This window comes from Pelophylax lessonae (genome assembly GCF_965119305.1).
Source record: "Pelophylax lessonae genome assembly, chromosome: 1".
In the NCBI taxonomy this organism is placed as follows: Eukaryota; Metazoa; Chordata; class Amphibia; order Anura; family Ranidae; genus Pelophylax; species Pelophylax lessonae.
In genome coordinates, this window is record NC_138768.1 from 367,600,113 (window position 1) to 367,624,965 (window position 24,853).

The 24,853-nt window shown below is 41.8% G+C and overlaps 1 protein-coding gene across 1 annotated transcript in view; it reads right to left on the reverse strand.

Annotated features, from left to right (window-relative positions):
- Positions 1 to 24,853, reverse strand: part of LOC309554382 (transmembrane channel-like protein 1) — a 186,051-nt gene that overhangs the window by 80,268 nt on the left and 80,930 nt on the right. The window contains exon 13 of the mRNA XM_082256052.1: positions 19,461 to 19,700. Within this exon, the coding sequence (XP_082112178.1) occupies positions 19,461 to 19,700 (240 nt within the window). The remainder of the gene's footprint in view (positions 1 to 19,460; positions 19,701 to 24,853) is intronic.

Genomic DNA, 24,853 nt, shown 5'->3' on the forward strand with positions numbered 1-24,853 from the left:
ATAGTACAGGACCCGTTCTAATAGGAGCGACACAAGTCGCTCCGACTTAGAAAAGGGTCCTGTACTACTTTGGAGCGACCTGGAGGCGACTTGCATTGACTTCAATTATATGAAGTCCGTGCAAGTCGCGCCTTCACAGGTCGCCCCACCAAGTCGTGTCGCCCCAGTCTGAATGGGGTCTCAGGGACCTTTTAAGGGGGGCTGTGTGCTGTTTTTGTTTTTTTTTTTGTTTTTTTGTTTGTTTTTATCTTTGTTTTATTTTTGTTTGTCTTTAACAGAAGGAATGTTTATTGAAATATAACAGCAATGTAAATGTGAATCGCAGTAAAAGTACAAAGAAGAAATGACTCACAGGTTTCAGCTACAAATCAAATGAAAGAGTCATGAGTCACACACAAAAAAAGAGGAAAAATATATAGTCAAATCTCGATAATCCAGAGAATTCAGTTAACACATTTCAACAGAAGTTTACATTTCAGGGTCACTACTCGAAAAATGGACATTTCCACCTCCAAAACATGAAGGGAGGAGAGAAGAGAAGAAAGATGTGTGTGAGTGTGTGAGTGTGTGGGGGGGGGGGGGGCAGTAACTTAGACAGGAAGGTGGGTTGATGAGGGGAGGACAGAGGGAGGAAGGGTGGGATCTAAGGTGTCAAACCATAAGACTCATATCTTCAACCCAAGCTAACCAGATTTTATTGAATTTATTGTGGTAGTTGCGTCCCATATACAGTTGCAAGAAAAAGTATGTGAACCCTTTGGAATGATATGGATTTCTGCTGTGGTATCCTCCCATGAAATCCATTCTTGTTTAGTGTTTTACGTATCGTAGATTCGCTAACAGGGATGTTAGCATTTGCCAGTGACTTTTGTAAGTCTTTAGCTGACACTCTAGGATTCTTCTTCACCTCATTGAGCAGTCTGTGCTGTGCTCTTGCAGTCATCTTTACAGGACGGCCACTCCTAGGGAGAGTAGCAGCAGTGCTGAACTTTCTCCATTTATAGACAATTTGTCTTACCGTGGACTGTTGAACAGCAAGGCTTTTGGAGATACTTTTATAACCCTTTCCAGCTTTATGCAAGTCAACAATTCTTAATCATAGGTCTTTTGAGAGCTCTTTTGTGTGAGGCATCATTCACATCAGGCAATGCTTCTTGTGAAAAGCAAACCCAGAACTGGTGTGTGTTTTTTATAGGGCAGGGCAGCTGTAACCAACACCTCCAATCTCATCTCATTGATTGGACTCCAGTTGGCTGACATCTCACTCCAATTAGCTCTTGGAGATGTCATTAGTCTAGGGATTCACATACTTTTCCACCTGTGAATGTTTACATGGTGTGTTCAATAAAAAAAACAAAAAAACATGGCAACATTTCATTCTTTGTGTGTTATTAGTTTAAGCAGACTGTGATTGTCTATTGTTGTGACTTAGATGGTGATCAGATCACATTTTATGACCAATTTGTGCAGAAATCCATATCATTCCAAAGGGTTCACATACTTTTTCTTGCAGCTGTAGGTCACCTTACATAGGGGTTGGGTGGTATTGATCATAGCCTTCCAAGTGGGGCCATAGGAGGGTCTGGTGTCTTTCATTTAGACAGAATAGTTTTCCTTGCATTATAGGCAGTGGAGAAAACAAATAGTTTTCTATTAGAGGTTGCAGGTAAGTTGTCAAAACAGGAAAAAAATCAGAGGATCAGCCATAATTGTGACTCCACTCCACATTGATGTCAGCAACCACCACTCTCCAAAAATCTTGTATAATGGACAGAACAAATCCATATGAATAAAAATCCCTATCTCCTACCTCCCTTCGACATTTAGAACAGACATCATCATCATTAGTATGATAGATGATCGATAGTCTCTGGGGTTTGTAACATACTCTGTGAAGGAATTTCAAATGGACAAAACAGTCCCTAGCCAAAATCATAAGAGAGGTGTACTGTTGAAGGCTCTCACTCCAATCCCCATCTGAAAGGTTTGTTGCATTATGCTACCTAGCTTGGCATGTCCTTCATGCACTAGAATTGCCTGTACAGGTAAGTTTAAGGTAAACAGATGATAAAGTCCTATCTACAGTATCTCACAAAATTGATTACACCCCCCCCCCCCCCACATTTTTGTAAATATTTTATTAAATCTTTTCATGTGACAACACTGAAGAAATGACACTTTGCTACAATGTAAAGTAGTGAGTGTACAGCTTGTATAACAGTGTAAATTTGCTGTCCTCTCAAAATAACTCAACACACAGCCATTAACCACTTCAGCCCCGGAAGGATTTGCCCCCTTAATGACCAGGCCCTATTTTGCGATTTGGCACTGTGTTTCTTTAGCAGACAATTGCGCGGATGTGCGAAGCTGTACCCAAACGAAATTGATGTCCTTTTTCTCCCACAAATAGAGCTTTCTTTTGGTGGTATTTGATCACCTGTGCGATTTTTATTTTTTGCGCTATAAACAAAAAAATAGCAACAATTCTGAAAAAAAAAACAATATTTTTCACATTCTGTTATAGGACATTCCCCAAAAAAAATAAAAAATCTAAATTTTCTAACATTTTAGGCCAATTCGTTTTCTGCTACATATTTTTGGTAAAAAAAAAATCCCAATAAGTGTATTTTGATTGGTTTGCGCAAATGTTATCTCATCTACTAACTACGGGAAAGATTTATGTCATTTTTATTGTTTTTTTACTAGTAATGGCGGCGATCTGTGATTTTTAGCAGGACTGCAAAATTGTGGCAGACAGATCAGAACCCTAACTGACATTTTTGACACTTTTGGGGGTACCAGTGACATTACTACAGTAATCAGTGCTAAAAATATGCACTGTTACTGTAATAATGCCATTGGCAGTGAAGGGGTTAAACCTGGGGGTGATCAAAGGGGTTAATGTATGCCTGTATGCTTACTAACTGCGTGTGTGTGTGTGGGGGGGGTTCTGTGACAGGCACAGACAGATCGCAGTTTCAGCTTAGCTGAAACTTCAGATTTGTCCCTGACTGTCTCACAGAAGATCCGCCTGCTTTGTTTATATAAGCAGGCAGGTCTTCTCTCAGTTTACCGGACGATCGGGGTAGGAAGGCGGCAATCGCCGCCTCTCCTCCCGCAACCCGCCTCCCGCTGTGTCTAGTACTACGTGACTGGAACCAGGGGAGCCGCACTGCTGCAGTAATATTACTGTGGGCAGTCTGCAATCGGTTAATGTCTAAACCGCTGGCAACAAAATTGAGTACAGTGTCAATATTTTGTGCCACAATTTTTTTCCAGCACTGCCATAACCCTCTTGGGCATGGAGTTCACCAGAACTTCCCAGGTTGCCACTGGATCCTCTTCCACTCCTCCATGAGGACATCACGGAGCTGGTGGATGTTACAGACCTTGCGCTCCTCAACCTTCTGTTTGAGGATGCCGCACAGATGCTCAATAGGGTTTAGGTCTGGAGACATGCTTGGTCAATCCATCACATTTACCCTCAGCTTCTTTAAAAAGGCAGTGGACATCTTGGAGATGTGTTTGGGGTCATTATCGTGTTGGAATACTGCCCTGTGGCCCAGTCTCCCAAGGGAGGGGATCGTGCTCTGCTTCAGTATGTCACTGTACATACTGGCAATCATGGTTACCTCAATGAACTGTAGCTCCCCAGTGCGGAAAGTGCTTTTGCAGCCCCCGACCATGAAACTACCACCAACATGCTTGACTGTAGGCAAGAAACACTTGTCTTTGTACTCCTCACCTGGTTGCCGCCACACACGCTTGACATTATCTGACCCAAATAAGTTTACCTTGGTCTCATCAGACCACAGGACATAGTTTCAGTAATTTATGTCCTTGGTCTGCTTGTCTTCAGCAAACTGTTTGCGGGCTTTCTTGTGCATCATCTTTAGAAGAGACTTCCTTCTGGGACGACAGCCATGCAGACCAATTTGATACAGTTTGAGGAGTATGGACTGAGCATTGACAGGCTGATCCCCCACCCTTTCAACCTCTGCAGCAATGCTGGCAGCACTCATATATCTTATTCCCAAAGACAACCTCTGGATAGGACGCTGAGCACGTGCACTCAACTTCTTTGGTCAACCATGGCGAGGTCTGTACTGAGTGGAACCTGTCCTGTTTAACTGCTGTATGGATTTTGGCCACCGTTCTGCAGCTCAGTTTCAGGGTTTTGGCAATCTTCTTAAAGCCTAGGCCATCTTTATGTAGAGCAACAAAGAAGTCCCCCCAGTGGGACGTAACGCGTGCGAAGGGGGAGGGACCGGTGACGTCACCCGCCATCCATTGTGGTCAAGACCACTGTGTGTAATACGATCTGCTCATCACATGCACTTGTATAGTGCTTTACAAGGTCATTTTATGATTTTATGCTATGTTCAATAAAGTAATTTATTGCGGTAATGCACTATGTCCGGACCTTTGTTTTCCTATGGACCTGTGACCTGCTTTTTGGACCTGTGATCTGTTACCTGTGAGCCTTATTTTCTGATGAAGAGGAATACTGATCTGATCTATATTGGTGATATCCTTGGAGAAAGTTTATGTCTTACTAGCCCATCTGGTGACACAGGGGCTAAGTGTGAGGTGAGAGGCTAATGAGACTGGGTGGAGGATTACCAGCACATTGAAGAGCACTGAATGTTTATATCTTGTTAATGTATATTCAGCCTGGGCATAGTGCAAGTACACTGACAGTTCCCTATACATCACACCCACTCGGGTAGCCTTTGCCCTGGGAATGTTTGTTAATTGTTCCTTGATGCGTCCGAACGCCATTCTGTGACTTTTTGTTTTTGTGTCTCTTGTTGTCCCACCCAGTTTGTGTTCCTGTCCCATGCATGTTTACATGTTTGTCAGTCATATCTGTATGGTGTTGGATCAGAGGTCTCCATCCCTCTTTACATTGTGATATTTACTCTAGACATTATGGGAATTTTCCTATTTGGCTTTTTTTATGCAACAGTTTATCAATAAATGTTGACACCCTTTACTTACACCCGCCTGTTTCGTTTATTTATGACCAGCTTTTGGCTGTGAGCTCTTTACGGCCTTATCTTGTTGTTTAATGGCTTTTTCTGGTCTTTTGATAAACACTATATGGTGTGACAGGGTAGTATTGTTTTTATCTTCTCAGTTCCCCACTTTTTGGTTTTTTTTTTACACTCACTACTTTACATTGTAGCAAATTGTCATTTCTTCAGTGTTGTCACATGAAAAGATATAATACAATATTTACAAAAATGTGAGGGGTGTACTCACTTTTGTGTGATACTGTATATATATATATATATATATATATATATATATATATATATATATATATATATATATATATATATATATATATATATATATATATATATATATATATAGTTTATTTTCTGTATATAATAAGCTGTGTTAGGTATTGAGTCTATCTTGTCTTTAGAATCTTCAATAATGTTATTGCTGTATAAATAAGTGACTTAGCTCCCTCTAGGGGACTGTATGCAGAAGTATCATAAAAGAATATGACAGATTCCAGATTCTTAAAGCTGAACTTCAGGATAAGGAAATATTCTATAAATGCAAGAGTCATGTGTATTCTTACTGAAACCTTGGTGTGCTTTGTGCATTTCTTCCAGATTTGTGTGGTAATCCAGTGGGAAACTTTGCCTTTGTCCAGGAGCTTCCTGCATTAAGGAACAGTTACTGCTGAATTCTCTCCTTGTGTATGGTGACTGGTCTTGTGTCTTACCCTTTCTTCTATAGTTTTCTTGCCTACAGTCAAACATGGTGGTGGGAATATCATGGTCTGGGGCTGCATGAGTGCTGCCGGCACTAGGGGGCTACAGTTCATTGAGGGAACCATGAATGCCAACATGTACTGTGACACACTGAAGCAGAACATGATCCCCTTCGGAGACTGGGCTGCAGGGCAGTATTCCAACATGATAACGACCCTAAACATACCTCCAAGATGACCACTGCCTTGCTAAAGAAGCTGAGAGTAAAGGTGATGGACTGGCCAAGCATGTCTCCAGACCTAAACCCTATTGAGCATCTGTGGGGCATCCTCAAATGGAAGTTGGAGGAGTGCAAGGTCTCTAACATCCACCAGCTCCATGATGTCATCATGGAGGAGTGGAAAAGGACTCCAGGGGCAACCTGTGAAGCTCTGGTTAACTCCATGCCCAAGAGGGTTATGGCAGTGCTGGAAAGTAATGGTGACCACACAAAATATTGACACTTTGGGCACAAATTTGAATATTTTCACTTAGGGGTGTACTCACTTTTGTTGCCAGCATTTTAGACATTAATGGCTGTGTTGAGTTATTTTGAGAGGACATATATACTGTATATAAAGTTCGAAGTTGCTATGGCACGGTTCGAAAGCAAAAATCATTCACAGGTGTAAGAAAAAGATATTATAGAAAAGTTCCTGTGGTTAAAATTTTAAGGACCAATCCACACTAGAATGCAGTACATTAACCACTTGACGACCGCCCACCGCAAATTTACTGCGGCAGGCAGTCGCTCCTGGGAAAACCGACGTAGTACTACGTCACTTGCTCAGGAGACTCTAGGGCATATCTCCCAACTTTTGAACTTCGCAATGAGGGACACTGAAAGAGAAAGCAAGCCTGCAAAGCAAAGCTACGCGCGCCGTGGCAAATTGTGGGTGTGGCCAATTGCTTAGCAGTGGGAGGGGCTTAAGGGATAGGGTAAACAAAACCGAGACTTAAAAAACGCTGTTAAAAATTGCGTGACTTTGAAGGAGGTATGCTCTAGGGGGCAGCCGGGGAGCCAGTGCATGTGACAGGCGGCTCCGGTGGCTGCCGGGCACTCGCAATCTCCCCCCGCTGACAGAGAAGGATGGACGGCTGATGTAAACACAGCTGTCTGTCATTCTCCCTGAAGTGATCACAGAGGCTATGCTATATAAGATCACATGTCTCTGTGATGATCTCACAAGCCCAACCCCTTACAGTTAGAATCACTCCCCTAGGCTTACATTTAACCACTTGATCACTAAAAGTATTAACCCCTTCCCTGCCAATGGCATTATTACAATAACAGTGCATATTTTTAGCACTGATTACTGTAGTAATGTCACTGGTACCCCCCAAAAGTGTAAAAAATGCCACTTAGGGGTCCGATCTGTCCGCCGCAATGTCGCAGTCACACAAAAAATCGCAGATCCCCGCCAATACCAGTAAAAAAAAAAAACAATAAAAATGACATAAATCTTTCCCGTAGTTAGTAGACGCAAAAATATGTAGCAGAAAACAAATTGGCCTAAAATGTTAAAAAATTTTGATTTTTAAATTTTTTTTATAGGGAATGTTATACAGTATAGGCGAATTTGAAAAATATATATATTTTTTTTTTCAAAATTGTCGCTCTTTTTTTGTTTATAGCACAAAAAATAAAAATTGCACGGGTGATTAAATACCACCAAAAGAAAGCTCTATTTGTGGGAAAAAAGGACATCAATTTTATTTGGATACAGCGTTGCACGACCGCGCAATTGTCTGTTAAAGTAATGCAGTGCCGAATCGCAAAATAGGGCCTGGTCATTAAGCAGCAAAATCTTCCGGTCCTTAAGTGGTTAAAGGTGCGTTCCATGTGTTTTTCCTGCACCGCACCAACAACTCACTGCCTTTGCAATTTGCTGTGGGTGCCAATGTAATGGTAACGGCACCCCAAATGCAGATCACAAATGCATTGCGTTTTCGGTCACCATGCGATTTGGTATGGCACATTTTTGAAAAGTTGAAAACTTTTTCTGCATTCCGGTGCACTGCACAAGAACACGCAGGAATCGCACAGAAAAAGGGTTCTAAGTCATAATAGTAAATAATACATTATTTTTAAGAAAAAAACAACAACCACACTTTCTCAGAGGGATCGATTGTTGAGTGGGAATGGGGAAGAGTTATGGTACAGTAGTTATGGAACACACACTGGTACTAAATACAAAGTTAAACTGATGATCCTGCCAGTAACATACAGTAGTTCCGGTTCTAGGGTGACAATGCTATTCCACAGTACTGTATCTATGGAGAAATAGTGTTGTCACCATCGACCCGAAGGTGTAATAGGACCTACCCCTCTCCTCATCTCAGTGACATAGAAAACTGTTTTAGGACTACAGAACACCTCCTTCACCTCCCATGAAATGGGGTTGCGGTGTTTGTGTTTTATGGTCCCCTAGGAGTGTTTTAGAAAATACTACTTATGACATGAGCCACCTCAGAGAGAATGTAGAATATCTCCGCTGACATCCGATGCCCCATAGGGATGAATGGGGGGACCGTTCAGATCCCCCAAAAAACGGACAGGTGGATCTGAACGGTCCGCCTGTGTAAAAGGGGCCTTACCTTACTATTTAGTGCAAGGGCCTTCTTAACTGGATACAATCACAATGTGTTTAGTTTTGGCCTCATATTATATGGTTTTTGGTAAATCTAAAAGAAAAGTGTACAAGAAAATCGAACATGTATGCCCAGCCTTAAGCCCCGTACACACGATCAGATTATCAAACGATCTGACGTCGGTTTTTTGTGGCATGCTAGTCTGATGTGGAAAGAGAAGAGGTTATTTTCATACAAATTTTCCCGTACGACAGAATTCTACTTCAGAAGTGATGTCATGTGTTGGATTGCTTTGTATGTGTTCTTTCGTCTCTGAGCATGCCTAGTCTTGCTCATAAGATTTTTCCCCGTCAAAATCTGTACTAATGAGACGAAAATCGGACGTTGTATTACGGACGACAAAAATTTTATAGCTTGCACATCAGGATTTTGTCAGCCGAAAAGTCGGAGTTGGCTGTCGAAAGCAACATACTAACAATTCGAAAATCGGCAGATCGGTCATCTGACAAATTTTCCCTACAGATTTTCTTATCGTGTGTACGGGGCTTTAGTTAGTTACAGGTTCTATGCTAGGGATGGTCTACATTTTAATGGGTGCAGCTGTGCAGGGGAAAAAGGTATACAAGGTTGGAGATTTTACACTAGGATACGGATGGAGTATGAGAATAGAATTAGAACGCATAAATATTATTTAGCAAATCCAAGCAGTCTTCCAAACAAAATTAGCTGATGACCAACCAGGATTATTATATAACAGGTTGTCCACTTGGTACGACTCATCCCACTTCTACACCTTGTTCAACCTATGAGAAAATGCAAAGCAATCCCTGAATGACACCCATGTTGAGCAGGTGACCTCCTATGTTTACAATGCAGGAGGCAGCCCCTCGACATGGGACCAAGAAGCTACTGGAGATCACTGGAGAAGTTGTGCCTATTACAGTGATTTCAAGCACCTAGCGGGATCCCACAGGTATGGTATATACATAGTCACATTGGCAGACATCTCAAGTCTCCCGCAAGTTGTGGGAGTCTCCTGCATTTCGCCCTGCAATCACAGACACCCGCGAGCGTAGGGCGATATCCCGGCAGGGCTGAGGACTGCAGTGTCATAGGCAAACTCAGCTGTCATGACTGAGAACGGAGCCGCTGTTTCCCACGTAGTACCGGCTCACAGGCGGAGTGATATCAAGTGCACTCCACCTGTGGGAGGAGGAGCCATACAGAGGAAGCACGTGGCTCTGCTCTCTACTGCCACCGTGTGCTTCCTCTGTATGACTCCTCCTTTCACAGGCGGAGTGCCCTTGATATCACTCCGCCTGTGAGGCGGTACTACAGAGGAAATAGCGGCTCCATTCTCACAGTCTTGACAGCTGAGCTTTGACACTGCCGCCCTTAGTCCTGCCGGGATATCCACAGAGCACAGCATACCACAGAGCCCAGCATACCACAGAGCCCAGCACCACAGAAACCGGCACCACAGAGCCCAGCATACCACAGAGCCCAGCACCACAGAGCCCAGCATACCACAGAGCCCAGCAACACAGAGACTGGCACCACAGAGCCCAGCATACCACAGAGCCCAGCATACCACAGAGACCGCCACCACAGAGCCGAGCATACCACAGAGCCCAGCACCACAGGGACCGGCACCACAGAGCCCATCATACCACAGAGACTGGCAACACAGAGCCCAGCATACCACAGAGACTGGCACCACAGAGCCCAGCATACCACAGGGCCCAGCATACCACAGAGACTGGCACCACAGAGCCCAGCATACCACAGAGCCCAGCACCACAGAGATCGGCACCACAGAGCCCAGCATACCACAGAGACAGGCACCACAGAGATCGGCACCACAGAGCCCAGCATACCACAGAGAATTGCACCACAGAGCCCAGCATACCACAGAGCCCGGCACCACAGAGACCAGCACACCACAGAGCCCAGCACCACAGAGACCGGCACCACAGAGCCCAGCATACCACAGGGCCCAGCATACCTGAGTCACATGTGCTAGGGGTGCAACTAGCCCCCAGCACATAAATGTAAATATCCCAGCATGTGCAGTGTTTCTGACTCCTACCACCATGACCACTTCAAGTCATCGAAGTGGTAATGGTGGTTAGAGTGTTCCTTTAATATATCCCAGAAGAAGTAAACCTCTGTATACTGATTGCATTTCATTTCATTATCTTCTGGTTGTGTTAAATTGGGAAGGGGGGGGGGGGGGTGTCAGCGTGCGTGTTGGGTTGCGGCAGCGCGGAGTGCCACCTCCCTGAAATGACTTTGCCACCTCCCTGAAATTAGTTTTTGCAGGTTGGGATGTCTGCATTGGTCCAAGCTGGACCAATGTGACCATTTAAAAATTGCCATACTTGGAAATTTTCTTCAAATAACAGGATATATTTCTACCACAATTGGGTATTGCATGACAACAACATGTACTGTAGTTGTAAATAGGTATCATATTTATATTTTTCAAAACAGTCATGGTTCTAATGTTATAAAAAAGTTAGGGCTTGTTAAAACAGCATACTCAGAACCAGAAAAAAGAATCTATGCAGTGGTGTTTGCAAGGGTTGCAAGGGTTAAAGTCTTTATCCAAGATAAAAAAAATATCTACCCTTCCACCCCCTCTAACAGATTGCTGTAAAAAAAAAAAAAAAAAAAACGACTACATGACCTTTCTAACTTAACCTGAAGCTGTGGTTACGTGACGACACTGGCCTAAGACTTTCCTGGTTTGTTCACTTCCTGATCTCTGAAGAAGAGGGTACACCCCTTGAAATGTGTTACCACTTGTATTTGCTGTGGAGAGGAGCAAGATGTCCTCGTATTGAACTTTTAGGCTCATGTCCTGTTCTGAGTTTGACTTGGTTTCTGAGTATATTTTATTAGCTTTTTTAAATAATAAATGGTGCTTTAATGCACAAAGCTGGTGTGCCCTCTTTCTGGGGGTTGCCTGAAGCTTACCAAGGCAATATTGAAGTGTGTACGTACTTTCCATTGTTTCACATTTCCGTAGCACTGATATGATGTCTTTTCTCTTAGGTTGGTATAGCTGCCTTCACCAGGTAAGGGGGGGGGGGGGGTCTGTCAAGATGTGTTAGAGGAGGGTGGAAGGGATGTGTGACGGGTTTGCCCAGAGTGGGGCTTTAAATGCTCATTCAAGCGATCCATCCATCAGCCATGCAGCAGGCCTTCCCATAGCAAAGGATTAATCATCAGCTGTCAGCGGGATTCCCCGCTGACAGCTGAATGTAAAAATAAAAACATTACCGGCAATGACAAAACGTGAAAAAAATGCGGAATGGGGGTCCCCCCCCCAATCGATACCAGGCCCTCTGGGTCTGTTGTGGATTTTAAGTGGAACCCCACACCAACATTTTACGAAAACGGCGTGGGGTCCTCCCCAAATATATACCAAACCCTTTAAGCCCCCCCCCCCCCGAAATCCATATCAGACCCTTATCCCAGCATGAAGCCTGGCAGGCAAGAAAAGGGGGGACGAGCGAGCATACCAGGCCACATGCCCTCAACATGGGGGGGTGCTTTGGGGTGGGAAGGAACTCTCTTTCCCACAACCCTGGCCAATGGTTGTGGGGGGTCTACGGGCAGGGGGCTTATCAGTATCTGAAAGCCCCCCTTTAAAAAATGTCCTCCGGTGTAGATCCATTGTCAATTACAGCTTCCGCCGCCACTGCCTCTCCGGAAAAAAACCTCCAGTCCTGCTGAGGGTTCCCGTTGTCTGACAGCTCTTAAATCACCGACATCAATAACTGACATCACAGAGAGAGCCCACCCCTTGTGTCTTAATCGACCAAGGGCATGATGGGTCAGTGACATCACAAGGAGGCAATGCCACCCTGTGACATTACTGGGTGGCCCCGTCCTTTAGTTATTTAAGAACTGTCAGACCTAAGGGTCTGGAATGAATTTGGGGGAACCCCACGACATTTTTTTTAAATTTTGGCGTGGGGTTCCTCTTAAAATCCATACCAGACCCAAAGGGCCTAGAATGGATTGGGGAGGGACCCCCATGCGGCTTTTTTCACTTTCTTTTTATCCCTGGCAATGTTTTTTTTTTTACATTTAGGTGTCAGCTGGGCTTTCCACATCCCCCCAAAATCTATACCAGATGCTTATCCGTGCATGCAGCCTGTTTTTGACAAGTCCTTTTATTAAAAACAAAAATATAAAAATGTCCCGAGTGTAGATCCATTATCAATTACGACTTCCACCACCAGCCCGCAAAAAATAAAAAACACAGCTTCCTGCCATCTTAACCTCCATGGCGGTCTGATTATTTGCATGGAAATATGTTGTTTTATATTGTTGTATGTTGTTTTATATTGTAGGCCTGTAATTCTTAGGAATAACTCACTTAAATCTGTCCAAGCAAGAGTCTAGTAGACATCCCGGGTGTGATAAAGTTTGAAACACGAAATCATAAATTATAATATAATAAAAATACATTTCATCCAATTCTTCATTATTTTCGAAGTGGAGATATTTCATTATGATGGAGAATCTGTACTCTGACATGACCGAGCCAAAGAATGGAGTGGCAAGTAATATATTGGTAGTACAATACCACTTCTCCAGGGGTTTGTTTGAAGAATTATTAGGCCCAGAAATTTCCAAATGTCATCTTTGGTAACTGGTTCCCACTTTCTGCATCTTGCAAACTTCCGATGCATAGCCAATTGTTGCTCTTTGTACCGCTTTTTGTTTGTCTCGGTAACAATTTTTTCAATAACCTCATCGGTCAGAAATAATTGTAGGTGTGCCAAGGGGTTGTCATGGCCAATGTCAACTTTCATACCAGGTGCTCCAGTAAGGGAATCTTGGTGGCGCTGCCTGATCCGTACCGCAGTCAATAGAGCACCAAGTCTGCACATCACTGAGCTCAGTCGCAGAATCGTCGCTGTTGTCACTTTTAGTACCTGATGATGAATTTTCCCACGAATCGCTATCGCTCACTTCTTCAAATATTTCAGATTCACCGTCGCTGTTTTCCAGTTCGTCCAAAAGTGTTTTTGAGCTAAAAGAACGCTTTTTGGACGCCATGGACGTTATCAATTTTCCAGGCACAAAGTACCGCAAAATGTACAGGCAGAGCACTGGAAAAGCCACTAGGTGAAATGGCATGATACAAAGTTGTAATCCTAACAGATTACACTGTATCATGTCATTTTTTTTTTACTCTCCTGCCGGTTCCACCCCCCTGTGACGCGGCGCTTGCAGGGAAGGGAACTGGAAGAAGGTGTCGGCATCGGCCGAACACACAGCAAGAGGACAGCGAGAGGACTGGGCTGGAGGAAGACTGGGGAGGACGGCAGGGGATCGCAGGGGAAGGTGAGTATCATTCTGGGGTAATCCCGAGTGTGGCACGGGGTTACAGCTTTTGGCATGGAATATTAACCTCAAGCCACACTCGGGAATACCGCTAGGAAGGTTAAAGCTCTTTAATAACTAAGGGGCGGGGCCACCCAGTGACATCATAGAGTAAACCTGCCCCTTGTGTCATCATCAACACATGTAGTCCTTATGCTGATCATGAGCACTATGTCCTTGGAAGGACTAAACGAGGAGTTGGAGATCAACGCTTTGATTTAAAGTGAATTAAAGGCATCAGAGGGCATTTTTTCTTTCTTCTCTCTTCTTTTCTTTTCATTTTTGAATATAATGTAAATGTATCAAAATATATATATTCTAAATCTCCATTCACACTAGTACAACTTGTCAGGCGACTTGATCGCCGTAGTGTGAACCGAGACTAAGTCTAAAATATAATGGATGTGGGCGAATCGCGCTGTTTGCCACCATCTATCAGCCATGATTGGTGGTTAGGTGGGATACTACCCCCTCCAATTGTGTCGGTGGTGATAGCTGCATTAGCAGTGACATATATTAATACTAACTTTTCAAGTAATTCAAAATGTAGAAGTTGTAGTTTTATTTTAATTTTAAATTAAGCACATATTTTTTTGCAAGTAGATATATGCATTTTCATTTTATTCAGCTCATTGTTTATATTATCAATGTTTTAATATGGTTTCTGTTGCCCCACCTGTTTTAAGTATAATAGTTTTACCCTCTCTGTACATGGCCCCTTTAAGATCCAAGCAAGGGGAGTAGTTGGGTTGTTCATATATATATTACAAGTCAGTTGTGGGGTGGGTGGGACATGATAAAGGAGACCACGCCTCCAAAACACAGCGTTTTGGCAACTGTGATGCACGTTCCTTCCTGGTAGCCTGGTTCCTGGTGTTGCGAAGGTTCGTCATCGAGCGTTGCGCCAGCTGGACCAGGAGCATAGGCAGTAGCCACTGGGCACCGAGGTTCAGCTCCTGCAGCTCCTTGGTTTATCTATCCTTCTGTAAGCCTCTCTGCATCATCTGATCTTACAGCGGTCATGGTGAAGGAATGGCTTTTATGACACATGCCTCATTTTTTACTCCATCATGTGAGTGCATTGTGTTATGTCTAATTTTAGCTAAGTTCAATAAATGGGATTACACAGAGTGGATTGCGCTCTCTCTTCTTTGTGTCATTTTTATGCAGATCTTGCAATCTTATGCTGTTTTATTATTCAATACATTTGCTATTTGCTGTATCCTGTCATATCACCTGTCAAAAAACCCTGAAAACATTACTAATAGCCACATCTTCTGAAAAGATGATCTAATGTGATTTTAAGCACAGAAATGATGTGCTTTTATACGTGTTATGACAAGATAAAGGAAAAAATCAAAGTGGTGTAATTTCAATAAATTATCATATGAAAAAAAAGACTGCCATTTCAGATGAACAGCAACTGCTTAATATTTGCAAAATCTTCAGCATTATCAATAATTAGGACCTCTAAGGAAATACATAATAATACCTGGTTAGTATAAACAATTCTGCAATCAATCTGTTTACAAGATAGGAAGTTCTGTTGTTTGATCCATTTAAATATATGCTTATATGCTCAAATCTATGCTTTAATTGAACCTTAGGCCTGGTTCACACCCATGCATTTTATAGTGCAATTTCAGTTTTGCAGAAACACACTACAGTCCATTCAACATGGTTTCCTATGGGTCACGTTCACATCTGGGCACTATATGGAAAGGGCCAGGACTTTTTTCATAGACTTCAAAGGATCAAAAATGCATATTGAAAAACGCAAAAATGCACCTGGAATATGCAAACTGCAACCTGCATAGGTGTAAACCAGGCCTTAGTTCATAGCCTTATAGAACATCATAGTCACAGCCTTATAGAACAGCAGGATTAACACCAATGGCATTGGCATTCTTGTAAATGCTGACTTTTAGAAGTTTGGAACACCAAGCATTGTACTGTGGGCAGCAAGCAGTGTGTGTTTATCATCTACTATGAGAAGTCAGTATAAACACAGGCCCTTTGAGGAGAAGCATCCATTCATACTTTGAAAGACATGCAGTAAAATCATAGTATCCCTAGGAACCTTATGTACCTCCTTTCATGTAAGAGTGTTGTTTTCCAATAATTGATGTCATTAAAGGTACTCTGAGAGAAAATATGTCATTGGTAGTATATTAAAATGGAGCAAATATGTCTAATATTATTGGTACATTTAGAGTAGTTATTCACAAATGAAAGGATAATTTCACCTTTTGTAACATGTTACACCCATATTTAGGACAAGGACCTCATGTATTATCACTTGCCTGGGTCCTTGCTCTGGTTTGCTTCGGTGTTCCTCTCCTCTCCCTGAAGTTCCAGTTTGTGGATGGGGCCATATGCAATGCAAGGCTATTACCCCGCATTGAATGGTAACAGCAGCTCAAAACACCTTAGAGAGGAGGCTGCGGGAACCAGTCGCAAAGACTGAGAGAGCTTGCAAGAGCCAAGAGTAAGAGCAGAGAGGCTGCCCAGAAAGGAGATATTGCTGGTACAAATATTCAGATTTTCCGTGTGTTTTTTCTTTTCTGAGCATGCCCAGTCTTGCTAATCTGCTGTCTGTCGGCCGAAATCTGTACTGACTGGCGAACAATCGGCCGTTCTGGTGACGGCCAACAAATATTTTAAAGTCTGCACGACAGATTCTGTTCGGCCGAAAATGCGCTGTCGGCTGTCGGAAGCATCATACTAACAAGCCTACAATCGGCCGATCGGTCGGCGGCCGAATATTTGCGGCCGACAATCAGTACGTGTGTACGGGGCTTAAATCTCATCTGACCACCTGTTATCACTATTCCTATTTTAGTTATTTAATTTTTTGGAGCACTTGACAGCGGATGTGGACTGTTTAGTTGCCTTGAATTAATTTATTTTACTACACTAGAAGTGAGATATACATGGACAGTGGATGTGTTTTTATCTATTTCACTACACTTGGAGTTATTTGTGGTGCACTATTTTATATTTTATTTTATATTTCATGCTTGGGAAAATACGTTGTATGGCCTTACCCACATGTATGAGACCTAAATTACATTTCCCAGCCTCTATGTTCTGTTTGTAAACAAAGCTGTTAGGGATTCCTTCAATCTTTGGGCACCCCAACCTTTTTGTGTTTTCTTTTTTGCATGGGCTCCTATCTTAAAATCCATACTAGTCCCCTATATAGGATAAGGTTCTGGTGTGGATTTGGGGAGTTAACCCAATGTTGTTTTTTTTTTTTTTGTTTGGTGCACCATACCAACCAATGACTGTGCAGAGCCCCTTAGTCCTAACAACTAATGGCATCAGCAGATGCTACAATGTAGATAGATGGTCTGCATAGGATCCTTGGCTGCTAGCATGCAGCTAGCACATGAGGAAGTTGTAATTTAGTGGTGGTAATACTGACACAGTAAGGCTCCATTCACACTTGCGCGACTCCAAAGTTTCACGATTTCCAGTGCGACTTTGGAGCACAACTTTGATGCGACTTTGATCCGACTTTACACTCTCTGGATCAAAGTGGCATCAAAGTAGTGCATACACCTTTTCAAAGTCATTGCTACTTTAGGTCACACCGGTTTGAATGAGTGCCATTAAAAAGAAAGGGCTGTGATTTGTCATGCGACTTTGATGTCCAAAGTCGTATGACAAGTTGCATAAATGCAAATGGAGCCTTAATGAATGACTCCTTGCTGCAGTAGCAGCCACAGGTTTCATTGGTGAACAAGGTAAAAATGGCAATTTAATTTGCCCGGTCTACAAAGCTCCAACATGCAGAGTTCAGTGCAAACCTTTTATTGCTGCAAAAAGCCAAAATTGCTTGCAATCAAACTGCACCGGATACCCCTCATGGACTTTAGATGCAGACCAAAACTGTAAAAATATCTTTTTATTGTATTAAATTGTAAAAAAAAAAGAGGAAGCTATACAAACATTACAACAGTATACAAAATAGATACAGATAAAACAACTGAGTAACCATCACATCACAGAAGCATGGCAAACATACGGCTACGTGTAATGAACCATCGGCTAGCTGCCATGAACATATGCGTAGACACCTAGTCTAATTTTGTATCTAACCCAATATGGCTAACTGTCAGCATAGCCCCTATATTGTGTATGGCAATATGCATATAATCATGCCTGGTACTAATTCTTGTGCATCAAAAATTTATTGTACTTCTTTTTGTATTTTTCTGCAGAATGGACGAACATAATGGAGAACACCTGGTTGGACCGAAGGGGTCTAATGTGAGATTAGAGCTGCATCACCCGGTGCACAAAGGCCCCCTCTGCTCCCTTTGTGGAACACAGGTGGGCTTTTTATCAGGCCTGTTCGGTTCAAGGACTTCCGCATGAGGACCGCGATCCTCTTCCTGTGTGCGTTCCAGCATGGAGCGCAGACGGGTGGCTTAATGTGCGTTGGTGGAGTAATGACGCGTGATGCCACTCTGCCCATCTGGCCTGGCTGGCGCCGCGCGCCGTCTTGCCGGAGGATCCTCTGGAGACGATGCATGTTGCCACAGTGATGAGAGTGTCTACTACACCACCAGCCAGCTGATCTTAATCACTAATTTAGTTAATTGATGACCAGCACTCCCTGGCAAGGTACAGTATATAACCATCATACAAGTAGGTCAGCTTATGCTACATGGAGCGGATATTTGATGGTTCTGTTGGAAAAAGTGTACAAGTGTTTTCCCTATACAAAGACAGTTATGCCTCTGTGATAATTCTTTTATATTTTTTTTTTTTCTTTTTGCATTTTACTGCAATTTATGGATACCATATGAGGATTTTTACCTCCATAGTTGGGGACACCCCCCCCCCGCAGTTAATAAGGCTGTCTCCTTTTAGCAGTAGGATTCAGCAAACATTTTAACACTACTTACCGCTGAACTATTAAGTCTATTTGTATTTTTTCTTTCTGAGTCTATTACTCATTTCTCCTCAGACAACTTACCTGGCTGATGGATACATGGGCGGTTTCTCGTCTCTGGGTCCTTGTGACTGCGCCTCTGTCTCTATCTGAGGACCTATTGGTTTACAATACAGGGGGTCTTTGGCCATGCGGGTCCACTCGGCAGTGGTTATTTTCCATCTAGCTATGATGTGCAATGTATTTGTTGAACTTGAAGTATAATTCAGCTTATGTAATGTTTTGACTGTGATATTACTGTATCTTTGTGATATACTCTCAACTTTATACATCGGTGTCCACGCATAAGTTCATGGCAGCTAGCCCGATGGTTCATTACGGGTAGCAGTATGTTTGACATGCTTCTGTGATGTAGTTGTTTTATCTGTATCTATTTTGTATACTGTTGTAATGTTTGTATATCTTCCTTTTTTTTTTTTTGCAATTTAATACAATAAAAAGATATATTTCACAATTTTGGCCTGTCTCTAAAGTCCATGAGGGCTATCCAGTGCAGTTTTGCACACAATTTTGGCTTTTTGACTATGCATTGGACATGACAGACTACCCTTTTTGAACACATACCATCTTTCCTCATACCATATACAGTAGTGCATGGCTGCAAACAAGAACCTCATTCCTATTCATTACAGTGATAAAAATCTGGCACATTGTTGAAGCTTCAACCTTACTGTTCTTTAAAGAAAGATTACTATATATATTAATATATATTATATGAAAGAAGAAAATACCTGAATGGACCACAGTCAAATGATGGTGGGATAGAGACAATGGTGTAGATGACTGGCAACATAGCCAAAAATAGAATAAAGAGCAGCATGGCCATATAGAAGTTGTTAGATCTGGAGGCTTTAAAGACTCTAGCATGAGGAACATTGCAGCACATTACGGCCCAACACTGTAGGTACATGGATGTATGGAGACGGAATACATTGATAGCAGGGAGGCATGGAGCATAAAATGATCCCATCCTAAAAAGAAGCATAAATAAATCGGAATTAAAACAGTGTTTCTTTATCATATAGGCGGATAAACAATTACACATTTATTTTATAACATGCATTGATGCCTATTTAATTACATATAATTAATTAAATATTAATTTTATTTTTTATTATTATTATTAATATTATTATCATTGTATATATATATATATATATATATATAATTAGGCATTATGACAGTTATTTAATAATTCAGTTAGTGAGTATTTAGTAAGTTACCCAATACCACCATCACTAATATGATCACCTACTAAACCCTAAACCAGCTAAGATTATCACAGAAGTGACATCATTATGTCTCCTCCAGAGACCAGCTGCATGTGCAAAAGATAGCAGTACTAAGGGCTATCTTCTGGTATCCAACTAAAAGCTAGCCCATAGAAGCACAAGAATTAAAAAAATTATACATTCTGCAAAAAAATATTATGTTTCCTCCTTATAGAGAATCAAAAATATGTATGTGTTAATCTGTTGGATACCTGCATGGAGTTTAAGAAAATAAGCATCTTTCTGAAACCATGCAACTTACTAAAATGACTGCTTTTTTTGCAAATGTTACTGGAAGTTGGAGGTAGCAGTTTAGAGGAAACAATTGACACGTGCCACATACCAGTCATAGAAGCACCCCGGTTTTTATAAAGGTACTGTGGATTGTGAAGATACCCTCCATTAGTTTTACTTCCTGTAAATGCACAGGGCCTAGTGCACAGTGTTTCATGTAAGCTTCACGCTTGCCTCTATTCCAAAATGCATTTTCTAACACGTTGTATTTGCAGTGACCCAGTGATTCCAAAACATTAGAATCACTCCAAAAAAGATACTCCATGAAGAGAATGAGTGGCAGAGTTAAACCCAACTGTTAGAAAGTCTACATTGAAGTTAATATCCTCTAACTGCTAGACCACATATTTGTTCCACGTAGTACAACTCTTAGGCTGCATTCACACTTGAGCGTAGCGGTTTTTACCGCGATTTTACCGCGATTTTTACCGCGATTTTTACCGCGATTTTACCGCGATTTTTTTCAGGCGTTTTTCATTGACATCTATCAAAAACGCTGGTAATCAGCCCAAAAAGAAGCTCATGTACTTTTTTTAGCTACAGGCGTTTTGCAAAACGCTCAGATGTGAACAGGGGCCATTTAAATGAATGGGGTTTTACTTGTTGGGCGTTTTGGAAGCGTTTCTTTTGAGCGTTTTTGGAGCTGAAAACGCCCAGGTGTGAATGGAGCCTTAAAGTGGTGTTAAACCCAAAAACAAAAATGTATTAAATTGCTATTTACCGATTCTTAGATGTGGAAGCTGCATTTGTTTTTTGTTTTTTGTTTAGGTTTTTCTCCTTTATTTTCACCTGCTAGTTAAGCTGGGCAAAAAGCAAATTAATGTATTCCAGTTCATGAGGAACCGTATGAAATTAGATGAGTGGATGGTACTGTCATCCTCCTACCGAGCATTGCACGCTTGAAAAATCAAAGGAACAAAGCTGCTGTTTGGTTACTTTGCCAGTAGGTGGCACCAGCTGTCAAAAGACAATTGGCACAGCTATAGATTCATCCATCCACGCTGTATAGCTTAGATGGAGAAATCTGTTATGTTTTATTAGTTCATTCTCAGTTTATGACCAGCTGAAGTCTGTTATTTTTCCACTTACTTTAATAGACCAGGCTGTTTGAGAAAAGTACAAAAAAAACAAGCATGTAGGGCGCTGGACTGCTACATCACCATCTTGGTATGTAACTGCAGTTGGAGTGAAATGAAATGTTAAATAGTGGTAAAAAAGACAGCCTCAAAGTGACCACTGGGATAGTGGCAAAGAAACTATAAATACATAACACTAACAAGGCACTCCTAGGATAAAATATAGATGGCGTCTGTGAAGAAAAATATATGCAAAGTGCTAATTGCCAGAGGGATCCAAGGGCCCAAGTACACAAAGGACAAGGTGTCTGATAAAACAGTCATAGTTTATTCCAAAAATTAATAAAAGCTAGACATAGGGCTGTACACCAGAAGGTTACTGTCACTGTCACTGCCTTATTTTCTGGTGTGTTCCAGTCTTCCGAGGTCGTCAACACAGACTGCAGAGTTCTGGTGACGTCATTTCCGGTGACGTGAGTTCCTCTGCTTCTTCACTGCGGCCAGTGGTTTTCCTTAACAGACCTCATAGACCTTTTTGACATCTGGGTCCCCCAGAACATCCCGTATTTCTGAAGCCTAATTGACCGTTGGCAACCGCTGTACAGCCCCATGTCTAGCTTTTATTAATTTTTGGAATAAACTATGACTGTTTTATTGGACACCTGTCCTTTGTGTACTTGGGCTACTGGATCCACCTGGCAATTAGCCCTTTGCCTTTTTATACTTCACAGACAGCATCTGTATGTTATCCTAGGAGCATCTTGTTAGTGTTATGTATTTATGTTCAAGAAAAGTAGGTGGCACTTGAAGGGTTGAGACATATAATTTAACACTAATGGAGGTACTTACAATGGTCAGATTTTATTAATTTATGTAGAACCTTTATCCCAAAAGGAAAAAAAAGATTGTTGTTATAACTGTTTATAAAGTGTTATCTGGTGTTAAGCTCTAAATTGTTAGTAAGTCCATCTAAATCTGCTAGTCTAACACTACCCTCCCCGCAGATTGACCATGCTGCTGTCTCCATTGCTCCTCCAATCCCACGCTGAGCTGTCATTCATTTCACAGCCATTGTCAGCTGTGTCCTCTGCAGAGCTTCCACCGCTGGAGACCAGATCAGATCGGCTTAAAAAAGGTATGTATACTGATTTCTTCTTTACAGGGCTAGATAGGTTAGTGTTAGATTGTGGATGTCTGTAGATGCAGGGATTTTAGTGTCAGGGTGGACTGACACTTTAGTGTCAAAAGACAATGTTAATGTCATTCACCCCAAAAAATATACCACTCAGAAAAGTACATACCCCATGGTATTCAGCCAAGGGTATGTTGTAAAATTCGCACTACTCTTTTTTACAAGGTTCATTGGAAATTAATTCAAAAAGCACAAAATATAAACATTAAATAAAGAACACACATTATTCTAACTAATTATTTAGCATGGTGATCCCCAAACTGCAGCCCATGGGATGAATGTGGCCCTTTGTTAGCCTTTATCTGGCCATTTCCGGTATTATTTTTCCCATAGACACCAACAAGGGAGTACCACTTCTTCCACTGACACCAACAATGGGGCATTTTTGCTTCCACTAACACCAATGACGGGACACCATTTCTCCCACTGACACCAGAAATGAGGCATAGATCCTCCCACTGATTTAAACAATTGGACACTCTTCCTCCCACTAATACCAATGATGGGGCACTATTCTTTTTTTCTACTGACTACAGGCATTATGTAATATTTTTACCCCCATTGACACTGGGACATTTTCTACTTCAACTGGCCACTCCTGCCCCCCCCCCCCTAAAGTCTGAAGGAAAGTAAATCACTCCTTTGTTTAGAAAGTTTGGAGACCCCCTAATTTATCAGACTGAATAAACTAGGAGAAATATTTAATACTGAATAAATGTAAATCAATTAAGAAACCTATAAACCTATCCTACATATCTAACCTAACCTAATCTCACATAATTCGAATGTCTTTAGTTCTCACATAATTAGAATCAATTAAAATGCCTATCTATCAATTATTTAACCCACAAAATGTAATCCATACACGTAAAATGATCTTACCTATTTAACAATCTAAGGACAGCTACAGACCAGCAGATGTGCCAGTCATTTGTACCACTAAGGCACACCCCTGATAAAAGTGAAACTTCTCCAATATCACAGTAAGATTTTCCAAGTCAGAAAATCTTCACAAGTGATACCAAGGGCTTCTGACATCAGAAACGCTGGCTATCATTTTGTAGGGGTATCTCCAAATGTACATATGCTTATCCTTGCTATCCGTTAGACCCCATATCAGGAAAAAGACTGTGCTTTTAATTGCCTTGCTTTTGACAATCTGGCAAAATTTTGGACATGAAAGGGGTGATTATGCACATATCCGATTGATAGAAAAGCTTTTTGCAATTTATAGAGATATGTTTGTGTGTTTGGACACTTTTAGAATATTTTTTTTAAAGAGTATAATTGTACTTGTAACAGTATTTAATGTTAAACAAATCACCAAAATCACCATTACAGGCAAGGGGGTAAAGCATAACATTATGACATAACTCTTACATCAGTGTTGCCAACCAACCAGATTGAAATTTACTGACACGACACCCAAAATGTACTGGCACAGCCAAGTTTTTACTGGCATTTCCAAAAATTACAAAATTACAGTTTTATTTGCAAATTTCAGTGTTTAGGCTACAAACAAGTACACTATGCAATTAGCAATGTGATTTAAGGTAGATATTTAGGCAAAAACATCTTATTTTATTTTTGATACAGTAAGTAGCTCAGGGTCAAGACTCAGGAGGGCATGAAATTAGAATGGGCAGGCACACACATTAAACTGACTCTCACAGTGACACTGACAGCAGTGTGCAGCAGCATGGATAATGATGGCACCTCACCGACACAATACTTCCCCTTCTGAGTCACAGTAACAGTCTCTCTCCATGCCAGGTGGTCCGTTTAGTCCACTCCAGTCCAATCCTGCTCCTGGCTTACCTTGCTGCCATCCTGCAGACATCTAGCCACTCTGCTTGGCTCCCTTGCACCATGACATCACATGACACACTCAGGCACCGCCTCTGTCAGCCCACCCTGCCGGCGCCGCCTAAACACACTGTAGCAGGCACTCGGATGGTCTCAGCCAGCTCTGGACCAGAACTGCACAGGCGAAATGCCGATCTGAGCGCCACAGTCATATTTTTTTTACTGGCAACCTTTTCCTGTCTTTGCCATTTACTGGAAGGAGAAAAGTGTCAATTTTTTACTGACTGCCAGTAAAAATCCTGACAGTTGGCCACACTATTTTACATCCCTAGCTTTACACCCTTTCTGAAAGGCAGAGCAGAGAAGGCTGAATATGGTTGATTTTAAAGTTATTTTAAGTCAATTTTTTTATTTTTAAAATAAAAATTGTTATTGAATTGCACATTTTCCACAACTCTCATCTTCTGGGATCCCCTGCTAGCATT